At 35.1% G+C, this 19,576-nt stretch overlaps 2 protein-coding genes across 5 annotated transcripts in view; one reads left to right on the forward strand and one right to left on the reverse strand.

Moving 5' to 3' along the window:
* LOC142980727 (bridge-like lipid transfer protein family member 3B) overlaps window positions 1-12,879 on the reverse strand; it is a 43,478-nt gene extending 30,599 nt beyond the window's left edge. For all 4 annotated transcript variants that reach the window (XM_076126287.1, XM_076126286.1, XM_076126285.1 and 1 more), the window contains exons 1-2: window positions 12,742-12,879; window positions 11,000-11,201 (exon numbers count right to left, since the gene is read on the reverse strand). In XM_076126287.1, the coding sequence (XP_075982402.1) occupies window positions 11,000-11,201; window positions 12,742-12,785 (246 nt within the window). In that variant the 5' untranslated portion in view covers window positions 12,786-12,879. The remainder of the gene's footprint in view (window positions 1-10,999; window positions 11,202-12,741) is intronic.
* A 339-nt stretch (window positions 12,880-13,218) lies between these two features.
* hmw (hemingway) lies at window positions 13,219-16,333 on the forward strand. The gene is made up of 4 exons (XM_076126016.1): window positions 13,219-13,557; window positions 14,256-14,737; window positions 15,554-15,776; window positions 16,159-16,333. The coding sequence occupies exons 2-4, from the start codon at window positions 14,289-14,291 to the stop codon at window positions 16,213-16,215; spliced, it is 729 nt and encodes a 242-aa protein (XP_075982131.1). The 5' UTR covers window positions 13,219-13,557; window positions 14,256-14,288; the 3' UTR covers window positions 16,216-16,333.
* Window positions 16,334-19,576: the final 3,243 nt, after the last annotated feature.

Genomic DNA, 19,576 nt, shown 5'->3' on the forward strand with positions numbered 1-19,576 from the left:
CTTAGAACGACCTACACAGTCTATTAATTGGGATACACTAATTAATTAAGAAATTACAATATTTGTATTGTGTAAAATAACTGAACAAAGCACCAACGCTGACTATAGATGGAAGAGTTGTTTTATGATTATACAATAATTAAGTTAAAAAAGGGGTTAATGGTAAGGGGTATACTTACTACTACTTCAATAACTCACTTAAACTGTACATACTTTGGTTTTGTCAAAAAAGTAGTCATAAGACCTTTTATAATTATATGTTTTATCATGACTTGCTTATGCAATATATTCAAATTCCAGACATGATTCTGTTAGATAAATCGAGTATAATATTTGATATGAATCTTTATATCTACGGAAGATTTTTTTTAGACTGAGTGTGAACTATGTCACTGATAGTCAAGTTTGTTCTCCTAAAAGTAAAAGACAATTTTATCTGTACCCCGCCTGCCTTAAATGTGCACCGTACTCTTCACTCAGTCTTAAAGGCACGAATCCATCTACACGTATCTTTCTTCTATACATTCATTTTATCAATATTAAAACAGTGAAAAGACAGTCATCAATTTAAACCAGTACCAACAGGATACACAAAACATAATCACTGTAGCAAGATGAAGGTCGTCGCGTTCAGTGGACCGTCTAGTCAATGCATTATTCATTGCGAGATACCAAAACTCTTACTTTTTCTGTTTGTTCAGGATTTTTCTTGTAATATTCAACAATTAGGCGACTCAGGCTTGCGTTGACGTTGGAAACATTTTTCGTGGTTTTCTTTCTGTTACTTTTAATTTTTGTGATGAATTGTTATAAAACGTAGATGACAGGATGACCTGAACATATTTGAAGACTGGTTGGAACTTGCCGCCGATAGAGTGATTTAGAAGGAAAGGGGGGAGGCATTTGCCCAGCAGTGAGACACTAAACCAGGCTTTAAAAAGTAAGCGGTAAAACTCACGTGCCCGAGAGCTCTCTGCAAAGCTTGGCTGTAGCAGTCATCTTAGGGCGCATCAACGTTAAAAAGATTAGGTATTGAAGTGGTCGCCGCGGCCAAAATCGGTCGGAGAGCATCATCATAAGTCACTTTATTCCCAACGAGTGTTGCCGCCAAGCAGGTGGTCAATTGTAAAAACATGGGCCAAACCAAGAAAACATATTGTGCTGATCCCGCGTAACGTGGGATAAGGACAGGGAAAAAAAAGGCTAGACTTTTTGGACGGAGATCGTAAGGTTTTTAAAACCTGTCTACGCACGTTTTAGCTGGCTAGCCTGTTTAGTGGTGGAGTTGAGTATAATAGTTAAGATACATAGATTTTTTGTCAGTTCTGTAGTAAGTACGTAGCTGTTTGTTGCTGCAATTATTTTGTGACCTTGAATGAATTGTTGCGAAGCTATTTTGTTCAGATAAAACGATTCAAATAAATGTTATCAAGAACTGTCTAGGATATTTCTCCGATAGCCAGATTTCCCGGAATCACAAATATGTAATTACTGTTGCAGGCTTGAGAGCGGCCCTCTTTCGAGTTAACAATAACTCTTAGATATATCGGGGTTTTCACCAAACTCATCAATACAAAACCTAATATTTCAAAGCTTAATTTATTGATATCAAAAACAAATTCGTGATATTACTAACAAATTATGCACATACAAATGATCAGCCTTCACAAAATAAGAACACATAACCACAGTACTGAACAATCGGAGCGAATTTACATGTGAAAGGCAATTGAGGCGTAACATTTCACTGATTGCCTCCAACGTGGGACACTGGCGACGTAATTGTACAATAAACATGAGGAATTCACAGAAATATACAACTACTGAAGATACGAGTCTGATTGAAAGACGAGAAGAAGAGTTTTTATTATACTAACTGGCTTCTGAACACAACTTTGTTCGTAAAAAAAGATTTCACGGGTTTAAGTATTAACAATCCCTAATAAGGGTTATAAGTCGCTAACCTGCATTTGGCCAGCGCGGTGGACTCAAAGGTTGTCTCTCATGCCGGGAGGACCCCTTGCCAAGCAGTGGGACATTAAGGGGTTATATTTAGTATAATTTACTTATAAACAATCTATGTGCCTTTCATCAAACGAAAGATAGCGAGCAAAAGCAAAGGACACAGGCTTCATCAAATACCTACGACTAAACTACTTCTATGTAACTCTTTTTACATGGCGATAAAAACACGTTGAGTTTATTCATATTAACCACTTATAACCACTTATAATGGATTGTAATGAGACTTAAAATATTTTAAGTCTCATTACAATTTACATTCGCTTAACTTTCTGCGTACTCGTAATTAAATATGCACTTATAACCATTTTCTTCAAAGAAAACTTCATAATAAAAACGTAAACCAACATCAAGTTTCAGTTCCGTTGAAAATTACCGTCCGTGTGTTAATTTTCAAAAGGACCCTCTTGGAATTGAATTAAAACGGGTCGAGGCAAACAAAGTTTGTAGCAAGCAAACCTTAGTTAAGTTTCATCAAAGTTGCTCGAGTGTAAGGGACCGACTACAAACGGCTACCGGCTACCAAAGTCTGTCAAGAAAGCATGACCCGTTAAAATATTTACTACAAGAGAACAAACATTGTTATAATCAAAGCAGAAACGTTTTTTAACCTCTTTCTTTCAATTTCTACAAATCAAATGCTTAGAAAAACTTTCCAAAAGATCAACTAGACTCGATATAAAAATCTTTTGTGTGGTAACTGGTAAGTCAATGTAATTTCAAGGTTGATCAAACTGAAGGCTTAGTAAAACAATTTCCGTTTTAACAAAAAACGTTCAGGTTCAGCTCAAACTGAATGCCGAGGTATGCTATCAATCTATAGACAGGCCACGCGAAACTTTACCCTTGATTTTCTTTCTACAGTATTACTCATAACTGTATGTATGACAAGATGTATGAACGCGGATAAAACAAAGTTTGTATGGATCGTAGCAACTGTAGCAGCAAACAGACACAAGGCATGATGTATGTCCTTCCGCAGAATATATCAAAGTACAAATACTACAAAAGTATACACTGATCTTGAATCAAATAGCCACCCAATTACACTCATTGTTTACCCGTAAACATAGTGAACAATAACGCGCCAGTTACATACAGAATCAATAAAAAGTGCAAACACAAGTAAACAAACAATGTTTACGTCATGCAACATAGCGTTTCTGTAAATCGTACAGCACGTAGCTACATCTAGTAGCCGGTTTACATGTATTATTGTTATTACACGAACTGGCGTTAGCACGTACGCTCAATATATTAGGAATATCGTTTATTTAAGAGTTAGGCACGTGTGGGGGTTTGCTAAAGGAGATACGCTGTGAGTTTTTGTTCGAAATGCTTAGTGGAACTAGCGAATCATCACGGTATTTCTTATGTTTATCCGACATCGGGGGTTGGTGTCTTGGCTGTTGTTGTCTATAGACGTAAGGAGGAGGTCGTGCATTGTGCATGGATCTTTGAGCTTAATTTTCAGAAACCTGCAATTCTTCACACCCTTTAGGAGTTAATCCTAGAAAGTCCTACGGGGAACCAGGTCTTGCTCAATTCTGAGAGACTCTTAACTTAACGACGCATCAACGTATCAAGCACTATTTTCTGATTTTCAAAAGCTGCAAATGCATATGTACCTATTGGCTTAAAATATTTGTAGTACTTTTGGTAGCTCGCTTTTCCAACAGCAAGCCCTCTACGAAATGTAATATAAGAAACTATTATGAATTAAGCAGTTGGCTACTATCAACTCAATGTCTGAACTAAACACTGAAACCGGTTTTCTTCTACACGGAACAGTTGCCCGCTGACCTTTGCCACCCAATTACCCAAGTAATCAGTAAGTAAAATGATAGTTAATAGTGTTACCGTTCTTATTATAACATAAGAGGCGAGGAGAAATAGGGTTATATACGCTACTCTATTATGATACTGCAGTGATAATTACAAAAGTAACTTTGTTAATGGCGAAAGGTGAGTGCATTTCTCTGCCTTCACCTTCGGGTATAACAGGCGTGATTATTATGTATGTAATTAGAAAACTGGCTCTTTCAGTATCTGAAAGAAAATATGTGTAAATTTTGAAGATATTCAGTGGAAGATAGAGGAATTTTTGGGGTCAAAGTTAAGAAATTGTATCAACATTTTCTTAAATGTATTTGAATACGTTTCTCAGGAAAGGTTGACATTGGGTGAATTGTAGAAAAATCTGCCAAATCTTTTAACATCATGTTTTCGAGTTAGAAAAAGAACATACATACATACATACATAAAATCACGTCTTCTTCCCATAGGAGTACGCAGAGAACGTGAAAGGAGAATTTCATGAAATACCTTGAAAATAAGAATCACGTCTTCTTCCCATAGTAGTGGAGTAGGCAGAGAACGTGCAACGAGCTATATAAAATACCTTGAAAAAAGCAGGAAACGTAGCCGATATCAGCTAGTAGTAGACCATAAAAATGCATCATCAGCAAAACACGATGTCCCATTTAAATACGTATTCAAGGAAACTGGGTTAACTTAATTAAGGTTAAGCTAGTGCTGGCTGAACAGATTAGTTGGCTGTCACGTCTATCTAACTACAGCCACGGACGACGCTCATTGGTGCATTTTTAATTACGTTTTTAAATCCATCAAGTTTGTTTCCCCAGTAAAATTTTGATTTAAAACATGTGACCAGATTTCTAAAGGCTTTATGGTCAAGATTCCTAAGCTTTACCGTGTTTCTTATAGTCCCGCCCTAAAGAAGAGTTAACAAATAATTTGTAGGTCAAAGAGTCATTCTCGCGTTGTTACGGTGCTATGGATAGGAGAAGAAAAGCTAATAAGAAAGAAGATTGGCAGAATACGTCATTTTATGTATGAATGTCATAAATTGGAATAATGGCAAAAAGAAAATAGTAAAAAGAAAATCCCACTACTCATTTTCAGAGCCATTTAATCCTTCGTTTTAGAGCCAGTAAACAGCAGCTTTCATCTTCACTACTAAAATGTATATTAATGAATATACATTAAATATGCTAACCGAATCATGACATATAAAGAGCAATCTCTCCATACACGTTATCCAATTCCATGCCGTAGTCAAATTTACATAATAACGTTTATAATAGGTACTCACGTCAAACATACAAAGCCGGCAGTACGCTAACGACACTAAGAACTGAGGCGGTATAATGATAATAATTAGTAGTGTGAAATTGTTTTGTATAACTATTGCATATAAGTGCATAGAATATTGAATAGCTAAGTCAAAAGCTAGATTTTCTTGGAGTATCTAAAGAATTGCTCAAAATATTCACATTTCTTTTCCATTTGAAGAATCATGAAACGAATATACGGTAGATGTTAGAGAAAAAGGAAAATTTTGATACTTTAGACTGAATCAAATGCTGTGAAAGTCTTTCAAGTCATCAACAAGTTCCTTGAAGCTTGGCTCAGTAAATCAAATGATGAACTGCTACTGGCAGCAGCAAATTAAAAGAAAGATGGACGCATAGTGACGTTAGGAGCGGTTTATTTTTCGGCGGGGGCAAAAATCTATGATTCATAAAAAGGATAGAAGTAGAACAAAACCTAAACAGCCTAGACACAAGCCATCAGAAGGACCATCTTCCTTAAGAATAGTTCAATTAAAGTATCAATCAGGTTGCGTACTATGAAGATACAGTCCACCGCCTATCAAGTCCTCCTACCCACTAACCCAGTGAATTCGTATTTGTTACTTAATCACGTTGCACCTGTTCGGCTAATTTAAATATTTACTTATCGCTGATATATAGTAATTCTCTGAAAAGAACACATAAACATGGACTTTGGCTTTCGTAAGTTTAAATTGCCTGTATGCAAATTAAGATTAAACTATGCACTGAATTGTTTCTCCGATTTGCTAGATTTTTCATTAAGTTTGGACTAGTTAAATGTGACAAGAAGCTTATGTTTATTATCTTCGGCTTTATAATTTGAACCTAATTGTCAAATATCCTATTTGCCAAATAACGTAACAGCAAATAAATGAAAATACCATATGATAAACTATCTCATGGATAGTATCTAGAAGCGGCGAAAGTGGGACATAACAACTTCAGACGTCTATCAGTAAAATAATATTCTTCTTTTTCTTCTTTTAAAAAGACAACTCCCGCAATAAGAATTGCTCTTGTGTCGCGGGGACTTTTACAAACATACAAACAACGGACACAAAGCACAACCAGACTCGAAACAATTATTTGTGGATCGCACAAATAATTGTCCCGTGTGGGAATCGAACCCACGACCTCCCGACACAATGGTATCGGCGTGGCGACCTAAACCACTGCGCCACGGAGGCAGTCTGGCATATCTCGACTTAATAAGGCAGATCTAGACAAAAATAGTAGAAAAAGTAATCAAACCTTAAAAGCCAATTGTAGCACTAATTTGTCAAAACAAACAGAAAATCCGCGTAAAGTAATAAGTAAAACATAGTGTTTTCTACATTAGACACACACGGAACGTACAAAGTCTTAATGTCACAAAGGCGATTAAAAGTAAAAGGTCGGACGTCGTGTCGCACTAATCCTTGTTAACAAACGTAAACGTAAACTCTAACTTTACCATTAAAAATGTTACTGCTGTTTGTTTGGCTTTAGAGATTGGCTAGAGTTTTATAGCAACTTTTTAGAACCAATGTTTTAAATGCGCGTTATTTGATTTTCTACACATGCATTGTTTTTATATATAAATGTAACTATTTATTCATACAAGAGATTTCACATGATTAAACAAAGTAAGTATTATAAACTATGATTTACAATAAAAATAAAATCGTATTCACAATTATATAATTCTTAAGAAACATTGTACTGGACATCGTCGATGAAATAACCACATTTACATATTTAGTGTAGGAAAAGGTAGTTAGTAAATAACAGTTTAACCCCCGGTTTCTGAGGTTTATTTAACGGTAGTTTATCTATTCAATAGCGTCAAAACTCATACAAAAAAACGCAATTGAATAGATAAACTACCGCTAAATGTACTCAGAAACCGGGGGTTAGTAGCGTATACGCAGATAAATGGTGAACATTCGTTGTCATTGCGTTTACGTGGTCTACGCTGATGAAAAACTAAGGATAAGTAATGGGGATATCTATACATGAGGTATAGATACCTATCCCGATTATTTTTCCTTAGCTTAATTTTGATTCTAACAACGGTTAAGCACGGTATTACCTAAGCAAGGCTTTGTAGGTATTCCTAGTTAGAAAACAGTGGGCCATATTTTCGAGTGGGCAGAAAACTAAGACCAGTCTAACCGCTAACCACATAAAAGGAAGAGCCCTGTTCAAAGACAAACATCGGCATTTCAGACATTTGTTTTATTTCATTACACGTAATAACGTTATTCCCAAGAACATAATAAGGGACGTAGAACAATGACATTACACATAGATAGCCGTACAAAAGTATAATAGCTTTATCGAGTGCTGACCGAAAAAATCTGAAAAGGTCCAAGAATATTGGGTCAGCTCGTTACGGCATATTGTCGAAATGTAATATTTCTGGCAACGCCTTACACCTATTTTACATAATAATATAAGGACCATTTTGCCGCTATCATATCGATTAGGTATTATTATAAAAAGTTAAAGTTTCTTTCTTTCAGTACGAATAAAATTAAGTAAGTAACCGACAATTCTACAAACGCTGCAACTCGATATAGACTGTAGACGAAATATGCCCTTAAAAATTTTGACTAGAAGTCCAAGCAATGAAATTTTGTATCTTCAAATGTTAAAAGCTTGAAAGCTCGTCTTTGAGTGAAAATTCACGTTGTTCATATATTTTATCCAGGAAAATCAATGCTACGCAAAGCACAGAAGCAGTATTACATAATATAACAGAGAACAGAGATTCCCTACATTAATATCCGTCTTGTATCCTGCGGTTTTGCGGACGCATACAGAAGGCTGTGCCTATATCGTAGCCGTCGTAGGCAACCAAATTAACAACCGTTTTCAAACCGTTATTGCGATAATACGATGACGTTGAGGTAAAATTCTAATGGCTATGAAGTTAATATCGTTACGCAATTTTGTTATTTTGTTGCTGGTAACGTACTTATGTTATGAGTGCAAAAGTTTGTACAGATGTGTCGATGTTTGGTACCTCTTTACATTGAAACTATGGAATGGATTATGCAGTTTGTTCGCAACCTGCAGCGCTATTTTCTTCAATCAGTACTATCGAGTATCGATAGTTTTATATTAAAATGTTCTTAATTTATTTTCCTACGGTACCTTTTTACTTTTTTACTTCAGAAAATCTTTCAACACGGACACTGTTGAAGGCAAAAGACAGTTCATTTATTGTCCCTTGTACGTTAAAGATAAAGGAAACTAGCATTTTGTACAAATTGATAATTGAATGAATTGAATCGTATATACGTTTATTACACGATACTCAAAAGGAAATTAGTGAGCACTTTATTTAATTAAGTTTACAACAATAATGGTAGACTAGTCTAGGAACTGCTCGATGATTCACGGAAGAGACGGAATTGTTTTAATTGAAAAATAGGGACGACGAACGCGGTAGACATGCGGCTTGGACTACTGCTGCTTTCAATGCAGTCACCTTAATACAAGAATAATATAGACCCATGGAGAATCCCAGATTAGGTAGGTATATAGAAAATACGTATGTTCCACAAAAAAAGCCAAATTGTAAGCATGACTAGTTAGTAGTTTCATGGCGCCAGTTTTTCCTCTTTCATTGCCCAAGCTCGCAGCTTTAAGTCAATGAATACTGGATAAGATTGAATTTGGATTAGTGAATGCAATCCCGATCTCGCGGGATCCCGATCTCGCGAGATCCCGTGTATTTTTTCGGGATCAATCCCGAAGCATAATATGACGAGATCCCGTTCGGGATTGTCGGAGAGGGCATTTTCAGCAGCTGGCTACTTTGCAATAGACTTAAGATGCCGATTAGAAGCTCGTACTATTGATACACTTTGTATTTTAAGAGGCTACTTTCAAAATGCCATGTGATTACTTTTTATTTTATCTCCTGGAGCTACACCTACTTTTTTGATTATGTTCATGTTATTACACCTGTTAATTATGTTACGTTGTTAGTAATATTCAAAAATAAAGGCTTGTATTTTCCTTCAAATAATAATTTATTGCATTCATCACACTATCACACACATATTACATTAAACAAGCCGTTCGAATTGTATTATTTTTACTAACTAGACGGGATCCCGAAAATCTCGGGATCCCGCGGGATTGATATTTCTGATCGCGAGGGATCTCGAGTTGACGATCTCGAGTCGGGATTGCATTCCCTAATTTGGATGTTGGGATCTCATTGTTAACAATTCTTGCTGTCCAAAAGATCCAGGCAATAACATAACAAGTTCTTCAGAGATTAATTGAATCCATAATTGATAGCGCAGTTGAAATTGCGATACACGTCTTTTCATCTATATTATTATTCTAGTCACGAAAATAACTTGCCTTATTCGGGTGACAATGTGTCACTTGCTGCCAACATAGCAAGCACAAGTCTTAGCTACAATGTAAAAGATACTTTGCAATGGAAGAACGGTATAAGTAGACTTATGATAACGATCTCTTACGTCATTCTTCTACTGAGCAGTAATACTTGCCATTGTAAGTGTATTGCAATTTCGGTATAAAAAAGACTTAAGTGGTTTAAGATTGGTATTATTTTATGACTCTTTTCCGCTAAAGACGCGATTTTAATTCTCAAGCTTAATTAAGTAGCTATAAAATGTAATGTTTTGATAAAAGGATGTCCATAAACAATTGTTTTAACTTATAAAAGTCGGATTTAAGTTAGAATAGGAGACAAAGGGTCGCGTGGCATGCCCCGTGGGTGGATAGAACAAACAGCATTGTACACGTGGACGCCACTTCCGCAAAGAAAAAGAGACTATATTGCGAAATAAAAGCTTTTTGTTTGGAAATGAAGGACAAAATAAATATACTAAAATATTTTTATTTTAAGAAATCTTTCAGATCTAAATATAATTTGGACTCTGATGTTCCTAGATATAATATGTCAAGACGTATCAAACGACCGAAGGAAATGGAAATACAAGAGAGAGGTCTTTGATCATTAATGAGACGAAAAGACTATTTTAAAAAATCTACAATTTATTGTACGGGATTCACTTGCATTAACTTTTGGAAAAACGAACAAGCGCTAATTTTTTTTTGTATTAAAATCGATTTTGCTGTTTGGCCTTGAAACCTTAGTGTTGATCAGTAACGAAATATTTTTTTAAGCTGTCGGTTTGGACAGGATCGTAATTCGATTTATTTAAATGTAAAAAAATATTTGCGTAAAGGGAGTTTTATTTACTTATAAACCGTAAAAATTACAATAAAATGTATTATCAAACAAAAATGTCATCGAGTGTTTACCGTTACAGCGATAACCGCGTTGATAACGCATACCTATTTATGCTATTAGAGTGAATGAATGTTTAAGTGATAACAAGTCACTTTCTCGCTCCAGTTACTTTTGTATGTGAACAAAATAGTTAAATTCTGTTTTTAGCTTTAGAATATATTATATTAGGATAGTTGTTTTAAATAGTGGTTTCGTCTTTCGTAGATTTATTGTTTAGATACAAATAAACCACAAATAAGAGTCAACCTTATATTAGTAATTTACCATCAGCTGTGTGTGACAAAAGATGTTAGCATTAGGTACCTGCTATGTGCTTTGCCATGAATGTTTCCATTTGCAAAAAATTATGACTGAGTCATGATTTTTGGCAAATGGGATTAAAATTTATTTTAGAATAGGTTGCTCAATTACCAATTTTTGTAATATTGGGTTAGATGAGATAGTAAATTTTACATCTTGATCTATCAGGAATCTTATGGGAAACCAAACTATGTACTTGAAATAAAAGGGTTTTCCCAAATAATATCTAACTTAAGGGCAACAACAAGGTACTCACCAGAACAATAGGGACAGTCTTGAGCTTGGTCCATTGTATTCTGAAGGAAGCTCGGTTACACTTGGCCGATGTGAGGCGCACCCATCCCGGTAATTCCAGCAGATCTGTCAGCAACTCCTCGTCCAATGTCAAGTCTTGCAGCTCACCAGACCCTCGCAATGCTGAGAGGGAGATCTGTTCTGGTGACAGATTCTTTGTGAACCTGGGTTAGAAAAATAGATAGATTAGTATTACTGTACTTTTATGGAATTTGTCCTATGTAATATAGGTGAGTAAGGCTAAGTGCTATTTGAATGGGTGCACTAGATGGACTACCTCATAATATGTACGTCAATATAGATGAGATAAGGATTTGGGCAAAGGATGAAGAATAATAGTAAAAATAAAACCTTATTACAGATGTGAAAGTGATGGAATGGAATGATGCAATTGTGTAATAATACTATTGAAAACAGATGGAGGAAAACTAAACTAATAATACAATTTCATATTTATATCTTAATTAGCTAAGCTATTTAATTATGTTTTTTTCAATAATTATTATGGAAAATTGGTAACTTTGAGTTTGAGTTTGCTATTTTTGAGTTTATTTCAGCTAGTAATAAATCTGAGTTTGTTGTAAATACTGTCTGTATACTGTGTATAAAAAAAATACTTTTACTAAATTTCTTTTGGAGTTACAATGCCTTGTGGGTGGTTGAAATCTAAAATTATTTTATTGTATTACTGTACATACAATGTGTTTATAATTTAGTATGTACATTAAACTATACATATGGGAGACATATGGTCTACATTCAGTAAACATAGACACATTTAAGTTGTTTCATATATGTAGTATAAAAAACTATGATAACATAATGGAAATTAACAAGGATAGGTAAATGTATTTTTTTTTTATAACATGACCCAGTCATTTCAGGTCAAAGGTCACCTCCTAGAATGAGAGGAGTGAACCTTTGAACTCAATATAATAATATATATAAATAAGCTAATTAATAAGTAATTTATTATAAACTCCTGTCCATTTCCTCAAATGCATTATTAATTTAAACAAATTAAAATGTAAATAAAGTAATGTATGTAAGACTGTTCATATTAAAAATAATATATGATAGACACTACAATCTCGATTAGGCAATTATTACTTGTCTTATCAAATTAACATTTTAGACATCTTTATCAATGAAGTGTAACTACTAAGTATGAAAAACAATACAGACATAAATTAAATATTTCAAGGTTTCGAAGATTCCTTGAAACAAATACATGTGTTAAAATACAAAATAAGTTAGCAAATAACAAATTTGACCAAGTGATAAAGAAACACGTCACTGGCAGGTTTGTTTAACTTATTCTTCCAATAAGAATAACTTGAAAAAAAAAAACAGTTTCTATAAAAAAAAATGTTGAGGTCTTCCCACAATCTGTGGTTGTCATTAACTTTTTAAATAATCGTATGTTTGCTTTATCATCTGTTCGGGTGTCAAAGACATTTTAGAAACATTACAGTAGATAAGTACGTAAGTATAATAACAAATACATAAATATATCTAACAAAGCGCAACATGTTTGCCAAGTTAATTACGATTCTCATCATCACGAGAACTACATGTGAGATGCTACATACAATGATTTAACGTGTAATTACTCTAATCACTGAATAATAATTTAATTATAATATCACAGTCATAAAACCATAGTATTCATACGTATTCAAATAAAACACGACAAGTACGTACCTTGATAGATGTTTTAGCAGTTGGTTCTTTATAATCGTCACCATTGTTAACGATAAATTTGTTATAATCTAACTAAATAACACAGAATTTATCAAAAAATCATTATCTCGCACACACGAATCTCTCAGCCAGAGGTACTTTTCATATGAACGAGTGAGTGAATGATTCCTCTGAAATGTCAACATCGACCGATGATAACAAGAGGATATTCTCGTTTCTACAAATCAATGTACGAGTCGTGTAATTGCTTCGAAAATATTATAGTATTATTTATTTAATTTGTAGAATATAAATTAACATATTTATACTATAATTTTCTTTAAAGTAATAAAAATAATCAACATCATTTGAAGTATTCTGCTTTGCGTGTAGAGGAACATCACATAGTAACGGAACGCAAACTTAGTTACCAAACCGCGCGACTTTTGTTTAGCAGTTGCTAAGTGCAGTATTGATTTTCCAGAAAGTTTTTATTTACCAAATAATACTGCAATAACGTAAAAACAAAGTTTCTAGTCAAAATAACTTTTACCAAAAAATCTTGGTAAATACTGGCCGTTTATGGTTCCCGAGGAGACACTTGTAAGATTCTACAAACAAATTCATTTTGACATTGAGTCTATTGTTGATATTTTCGGAGCTTTTCATTTGTGATCTTTATTTGTGCTTCTTTGACAACCGTTTTCTAGTAACATTACATTTAATTAAATTTTTTATAAGACTGAGTAACAAATCGAGCAACAGTTGGTAGATAAATAATTTTGCTACGAGTATTTTAGTAGGCGCCTGATTTTTATCTGCATATAAAAGCACGTGGTAAGGATATTTTGCTATTGTATTTACCTACTTTAATAATATTTATACTTACCTAACTAATGCCTACAATTATTGCATGTTAGTAGAGTGAGAAAGATTCCTTTGTAAAGCTATATGATGCTACGTTTCAAAACTTCGACCAAAACAAAGACGAGTCAATCTGTGATTTGTCTCTAAAGGATATCTAACTAAGCAGAAATTTATAGAAAATCTTACTGATACTCTTGCAAGATTAGAATATTTACATTTTCCTTAAATTACAAATGAGTTATGACTACGTATGTGATGTACAGTTTACGAATCGCACTACTTTTAAAAATTGTGTATTTGTGTACATTAAGCCCCCAAAGCCCCGAACGTCCTAGTTTCCACAAAGTACTCAACTATGTAGTAAGAACAGATCAATAAGTCAACACGAGACATGTAGGTGCCACTGGCACGTGTAGAACATCAAATATTCTGACGTAGACTAAATACTCCTGCGGTCAGTCATTGAACGTCCGGTGGTGGTCGGGACGAACCATTAAAACCTATTTAATAGCTGTACGTAACGCATCACGATGTAATATAAATATTTACGACCAAATAAATCCATGAAGGTTAATATTGTAATTAGCAGACGTACTGGCACACGTGTAATTTTATCTTCTCGTAGTTACCCCGCACAAGTAGCTACTAGTTTGTTACTTCTCTTCTAGCCGCAGACCACAGTATATGCACGCTTCCTCAGTATGTCACGCCGAGAGAAAGTAGACGTGAAGTATATCGACACAGAGTATTCATCTGGCGACTCTAAAACCATGAAATCCAAACGGTACCAGGAGGAAAATAACAACGAGGTCGATGAACTCTCCAAGGACCTGTCCGAGATGGGGTGCATCGTGGGGGCGGTGAAGAGACCCTCGAACATATGCGTGGAGACTTGTGTCTACGAGTCAGAAGATGAGAAATCAGAGAGTTATAATGAAGAAGACGCGTATTCTGACGAATTTGAGGAAGACAAGAGTGAGGGAGAAGAAGAGGAGGAAGAGGAGTCGGTGAAGACTGAGTCTAAGACAGTGATAAGTGAAATAAATGAAGAGATAATGACGAAGTCGTCTTCTATGAAACTGTCCAAGAGTCAGTCTTGTATGTCTAGTGATAAACCGGCGTCTGTATCTGGGAGATCTACGAGTTTCGGGTAAGAGACTTTGTCAGAATAAAAGCTTATGCGAATATGTCCAAAATTTGTTATTTTGCTAAAATATGTAAATTACGGGTAGGCACCACTACTAGACTACTATTAAGTAGGTAGTCTGTTTTGTTCACGGATGTTTCTTACGTACGAATTCGACAAAACCACTTAGGTAAATAAATGTTTGTTCAGTGCAACGTGTCACGATGTGCATTCTAGGTTTTTTATGTTTCATCACTAAATCCAATACGAGATTAGATTTGTTTCGAAGTAATCAGTTAATGGCCCAAATAAATTCCAAAGCACTTACACAGGACACAATTCCGGTAACTAAGCTGTTGTTCACGGAAACTACGTGCGATAAACTTAAGTAGGTACTGTAGGTAGCTAGATAACGGAAAGTGACAAATATACAAATAATTCTTAAACAACATCACGATCACACAGCCTGCATTTTTTTTTCTTTCCGTTCCACTGGTGGATATCTCCGTAAAATGAGATTCTAGGCCATTCTTCTCCAGTCTTCTAACCGAGTTTGTCGTATATTTCTGTCGGACTACCATTTACGTTACTCTGAGTACCTTATGTTACTGCTTTACATAGTAAAGCATACCGAACATACTAACGTTTCATGCCTTGTCACGGAAAGTATAGCAGAGCAAAAGATATTAGCATATAAAATTACTAATATACTTAGGCAACACGATACTCTACCACCAAGAACGACAATTAATCGTTTCAGTGAAAACTTACAATACCTTAATCTTAAAAAAAATACGTCGATGCTCTCGGAATTATCTAACTGTATAATTCACGTTACAGATCAGTATCCGTACCGTCCACTCGTAGAATCAACATGTCGTTCACGAACGAGCGACTGCGTGAGATCGAGAGGCACAACCACATCCTCCTCACGAAGATCCTGAGCGCCAGGAACACGAGGAAGTCTTCCATACCCCCACGAGAGCAGCCGCCCAGGAGGCCGGTGCCGTCTGCCGCTGTTTCAAGGAAGAATCAGCAGCGGCAGATCGACCATGACAATATGGTAAGGAATATTTTAGATTTCAGTAAATTTTTATGCATTTTTTGGTCTTGTGTCTTTGTCTTGCATTGGTGTTAGAAATGGCTTTCTAGAAGTTCCATATATTTAAACAAATTCCTATTTTATGTGGAACTGTTAGTCCTCCATTTTTGATCTTTTCTGACCACCTAACCAGATTTCACTTGAACAAATGATCTTAGAGAATATCTTTTGGAAAACTTTCAACTTTCGATACACTTCGTAGACAATCTTGCAATCGCTGTTTGCGTCGCTCTTGTGGAGCGTAATAGCGACAAAAGACTTTATAAAATCAATGTAAAAAGGGTGTCCTTGCTATACTCTACTTCAGTCATTCTACTAAACTAAATCAATGTTATACTTCCAGATTCTCCTGAAAAAGATCCAGCGCGCGAAATCATCGGCGTACACCGTCCGCCGTTGATACACATGTCGCGTCCGATGCGCGGGCGCAGCCAAATGCCAACCATTGTACCTTACGACGCGTGTCACACACGCCGTCATAGACTTGTTAATACATTTATTATACCAATTTTATACAATACCAGCCTTTTATTTACTTAATTAGCGAGGTTAATTATCTAATTGCTTAGTTATACTATAGAATAAACGATAGTAAACTCAGTTTCCATAGAGATAGACGAGAAAGCAATGAAGTTTATGGAAGTCAAGGGCAAAAAGTGGTCCTTTTAATAATTTGGAGTCTGGAGGGACAACAATAGATGTTCTAACCCTAGAGGCACTTGGAGGAAGGTATAAACTACGCTAAGGACCTCAGAATAAGAAATACAGAGGGCCCTGTTTGTCGTAGAATACCGCAACTCAGTCGAAAAGTTACATAAGCTTCCTCTTGCTGTTCATAGATGGCGTTACCAGTACCGTAAGTATCGTAATTATTCCTTTTCATTGTTTAGTTATTACATTATTTTAGGTACATTATTATATCGGATTATGCAAAGACACAAAACCGGTTTCTTAGTAAACATAGATACATAGATTTCATATCGCTGATATGAACATTATTAAAAATATGACTCAGGAACATGCCTTTTGCACGTGGTTTTCTTTCACGTAATAACAGGTACTTTTTTAACATCTGGCCGACTCACTATCATAGCTAATAATCAATAAGTAGGTACCTAAACGGCTGAATTTTCAGAAGCATTTGACTCATACTGTAATCTTCATAGAATCAGAGTGAATGATGCAGTCAATGTACCGCTGAAATGTAGTGTTGATTGAGTGTAATAGGTTTTTAAACGATTCGTGGACGTATTACTAATAATGTTCCTGTTTCTGTCCAGTTCCTGAAAATTCTTTTTTCAATGGTTATAGCATGTGATCATCAATGTTTTTTGAGAATGGGATTCACTGAACTTATTATTTCGTATAAAGTATGAATTTATGAAAGTATACTTTGTAAATCACTGGTTGATTTTCCCGTAAACTCTGTGTGGGGTTCACCGGCCCACTATTAATTATTGCATAACGATTCCTGATTAGGATATCAACACAGTATAAAATAGTATTGTAACATTTACACCAATACAGTAAGTGCCTATTTAGTAGTTGGGTTTAGTGATTTTTATGTCTGTTCTTTGGGACAGATTCATTCCAATATTTTATGTCATACAACTTTTACACACTGTAACCGTTACATGTAACTATACCCTGTTGGTAAAATAAATAAAAGAAGTAGACTGAAATCAAACAACACAGCTTTGACGAGCATAGTTTATGTATTAGCTACTTCATTTAATTTAGACCTCACTAACCACAATTCAACATTAACACATATAACAAAACAACAGATGCATACCCTTCAATACAATCAACGCGTTAACTCCTGACCTTTGTCTGTTTACCCGCAGACATATTGTTTTCATTACACCTTATTATTCATCTCAAACTTGTTTATTTCTACATTTGTTTTGATGTCAGTTTCGTATTGATGTAAAGTTCTTTGAAAATACATTCCTGTTGATGCGAAATGTCATTGAAATAGGTCAGTGTTGTTGAGGTCAGGTTATGAGTTAAGGAGTCACATAATTTGTTTTGTTGACAAAGTTTTATGAATGTCTGTGCTAGGTATTACGACAAATAAACAGTTAGTTTCATTTGCTGTTGTTTTGATGCAATAAGGACACAATATTAATACCTTAAAGGCTTATGAAATACAATGTATTGTTGTACCTATATCTGGTTAAAATGTCGCCTTACGTAATCTTTGCGCGGGATATAGCAGCGGGTTGCAGCACTTGATTCAAACCCGAATTATTTAAACTAGGGCATTACACTAATTTCCTAGGAGTGACTTCAATCTATGTCGGTAATTTAAAAAAAAAATTGCATACAAAAAATATCGAAAACGTTAATCCAGTTATACATTATTTGTGTACCAAAAATGTTATCAAAATCCTTGTAGTATTGCCGTTATTGAGTAACAAAATCATCAAACGTCATTGGTAAGAGAGAAGGTATTTGAGACAACATACGATTTGGCGCTTATATCGTTTGCTTCCCATTGTAAATGGACTGTAAAAGACTACAATCTTCTATTTAATCAGCGTGATTAATTGCACATATTTGCACAACATTACGTTACACAATATTACCTCTTATCACACGTTTTATTTGCTCTATTTCACGGTTAAAAACAAATGATTCACGTTACAGCCTCTATGAAAATGTAAGAAATCATGAATGAAGTAAAGTGACTCAGACATACACAAGTGCCTCTTGTGACTCATAAAACTGTTGTTATTTACTTAAAAATGAGTCATCAAAAACAACTGCATTGTTACGAAAAACATTATTTCAAAACAAACCTATATTCGATAGATAACTTTGTTTTTCAATTTGTTTTCAAAAACATTTCAATTGTGACACAGTTTTTATGAAAGCCTTTTGTAATGTTTAGGAAAATTACGGATGTTTGTTATCAGAACGTGATAAGACGATTGTTGTCCAGTTTTGTTGATAAACAACAACGTGCTAGTTCGACCTCAAGCCAAGGTCGGTATTAATAAGTTTTCCGTTTTCCGGTAATCATAACAAACTGCAGCGGCCGGCTGGCTTGAGCATCTTTATATTAACATCGTTAGTACTACAAAACTAGACGATGAAGAGATAATATATGGTAGAGTGTAGATAAATCAGGTTTTCTTGTAGCTACCAATCATTAGATGTTTTGAGGCTATTTGGCCATGTTAATGTGTTGCGGGAATTTGTCTACCAAACCATTTTTATCATGTTGGAATACATTACGCATACACCTGTACTCTGGGTGGAGTCGAGGGATATGTTATCTGGGACTCTGTAGCCAGGAGGGCTGGCAAACATACTAAACCGCCGCGTGTGACTTCGCCACGTTTTCACCACCACTTGGCGGCGAGCGGCTTGATACATGTACTACAAGCCGCACACCTTGCTTATTGTATACTAAACCGGCAACAAATCTCAGCTGGGCTCAGTCACAACATATCATACTTCATACTGCAGTAACAACGTAGATATATTTCGCAGAACACTAACTAGCTAATTAAAGACTTAATCTACGCATTAACAGTCACATCCACTCAGCTGTTAAAAACAAGAGAAAGACGCAATAACCACACAAATACTAATATAAACGTGTTTGCGCAAACAGATCGACAGACAAGCGAACACCTGTGAAAACAAGACGTGAATGAAAAACTACTGATTGATATTCTAGGACGAACAATGTGGGTGATATTACGTGCTTCGCTATGTAAATAAACAATGGTTTTCGGTGAAAATATTTA

This window comes from Anticarsia gemmatalis, chromosome 18 (genome assembly GCF_050436995.1).
Source record: "Anticarsia gemmatalis isolate Benzon Research Colony breed Stoneville strain chromosome 18, ilAntGemm2 primary, whole genome shotgun sequence".
NCBI classification, from domain to species: domain Eukaryota; kingdom Metazoa; phylum Arthropoda; class Insecta; order Lepidoptera; family Erebidae; genus Anticarsia; species Anticarsia gemmatalis.

Excerpts from the sequence above, each read along its gene's own strand:
- hmw (XM_076126016.1), top strand. The coding sequence starts at position 14,289 with ATGTCACGCCGAGAGAAAGTAGACGTGAAGTATATCGACACAGAGTAT. Across the intron at positions 14,738-15,553 it reads GGGAGATCTACGAGTTTCGG|ATCAGTATCCGTACCGTCCA; the intron begins GTAAGAGACTTT and ends TTCACGTTACAG. Across the intron at positions 15,777-16,158 it reads AGATCGACCATGACAATATG|ATTCTCCTGAAAAAGATCCA; the intron begins GTAAGGAATATT and ends TTATACTTCCAG.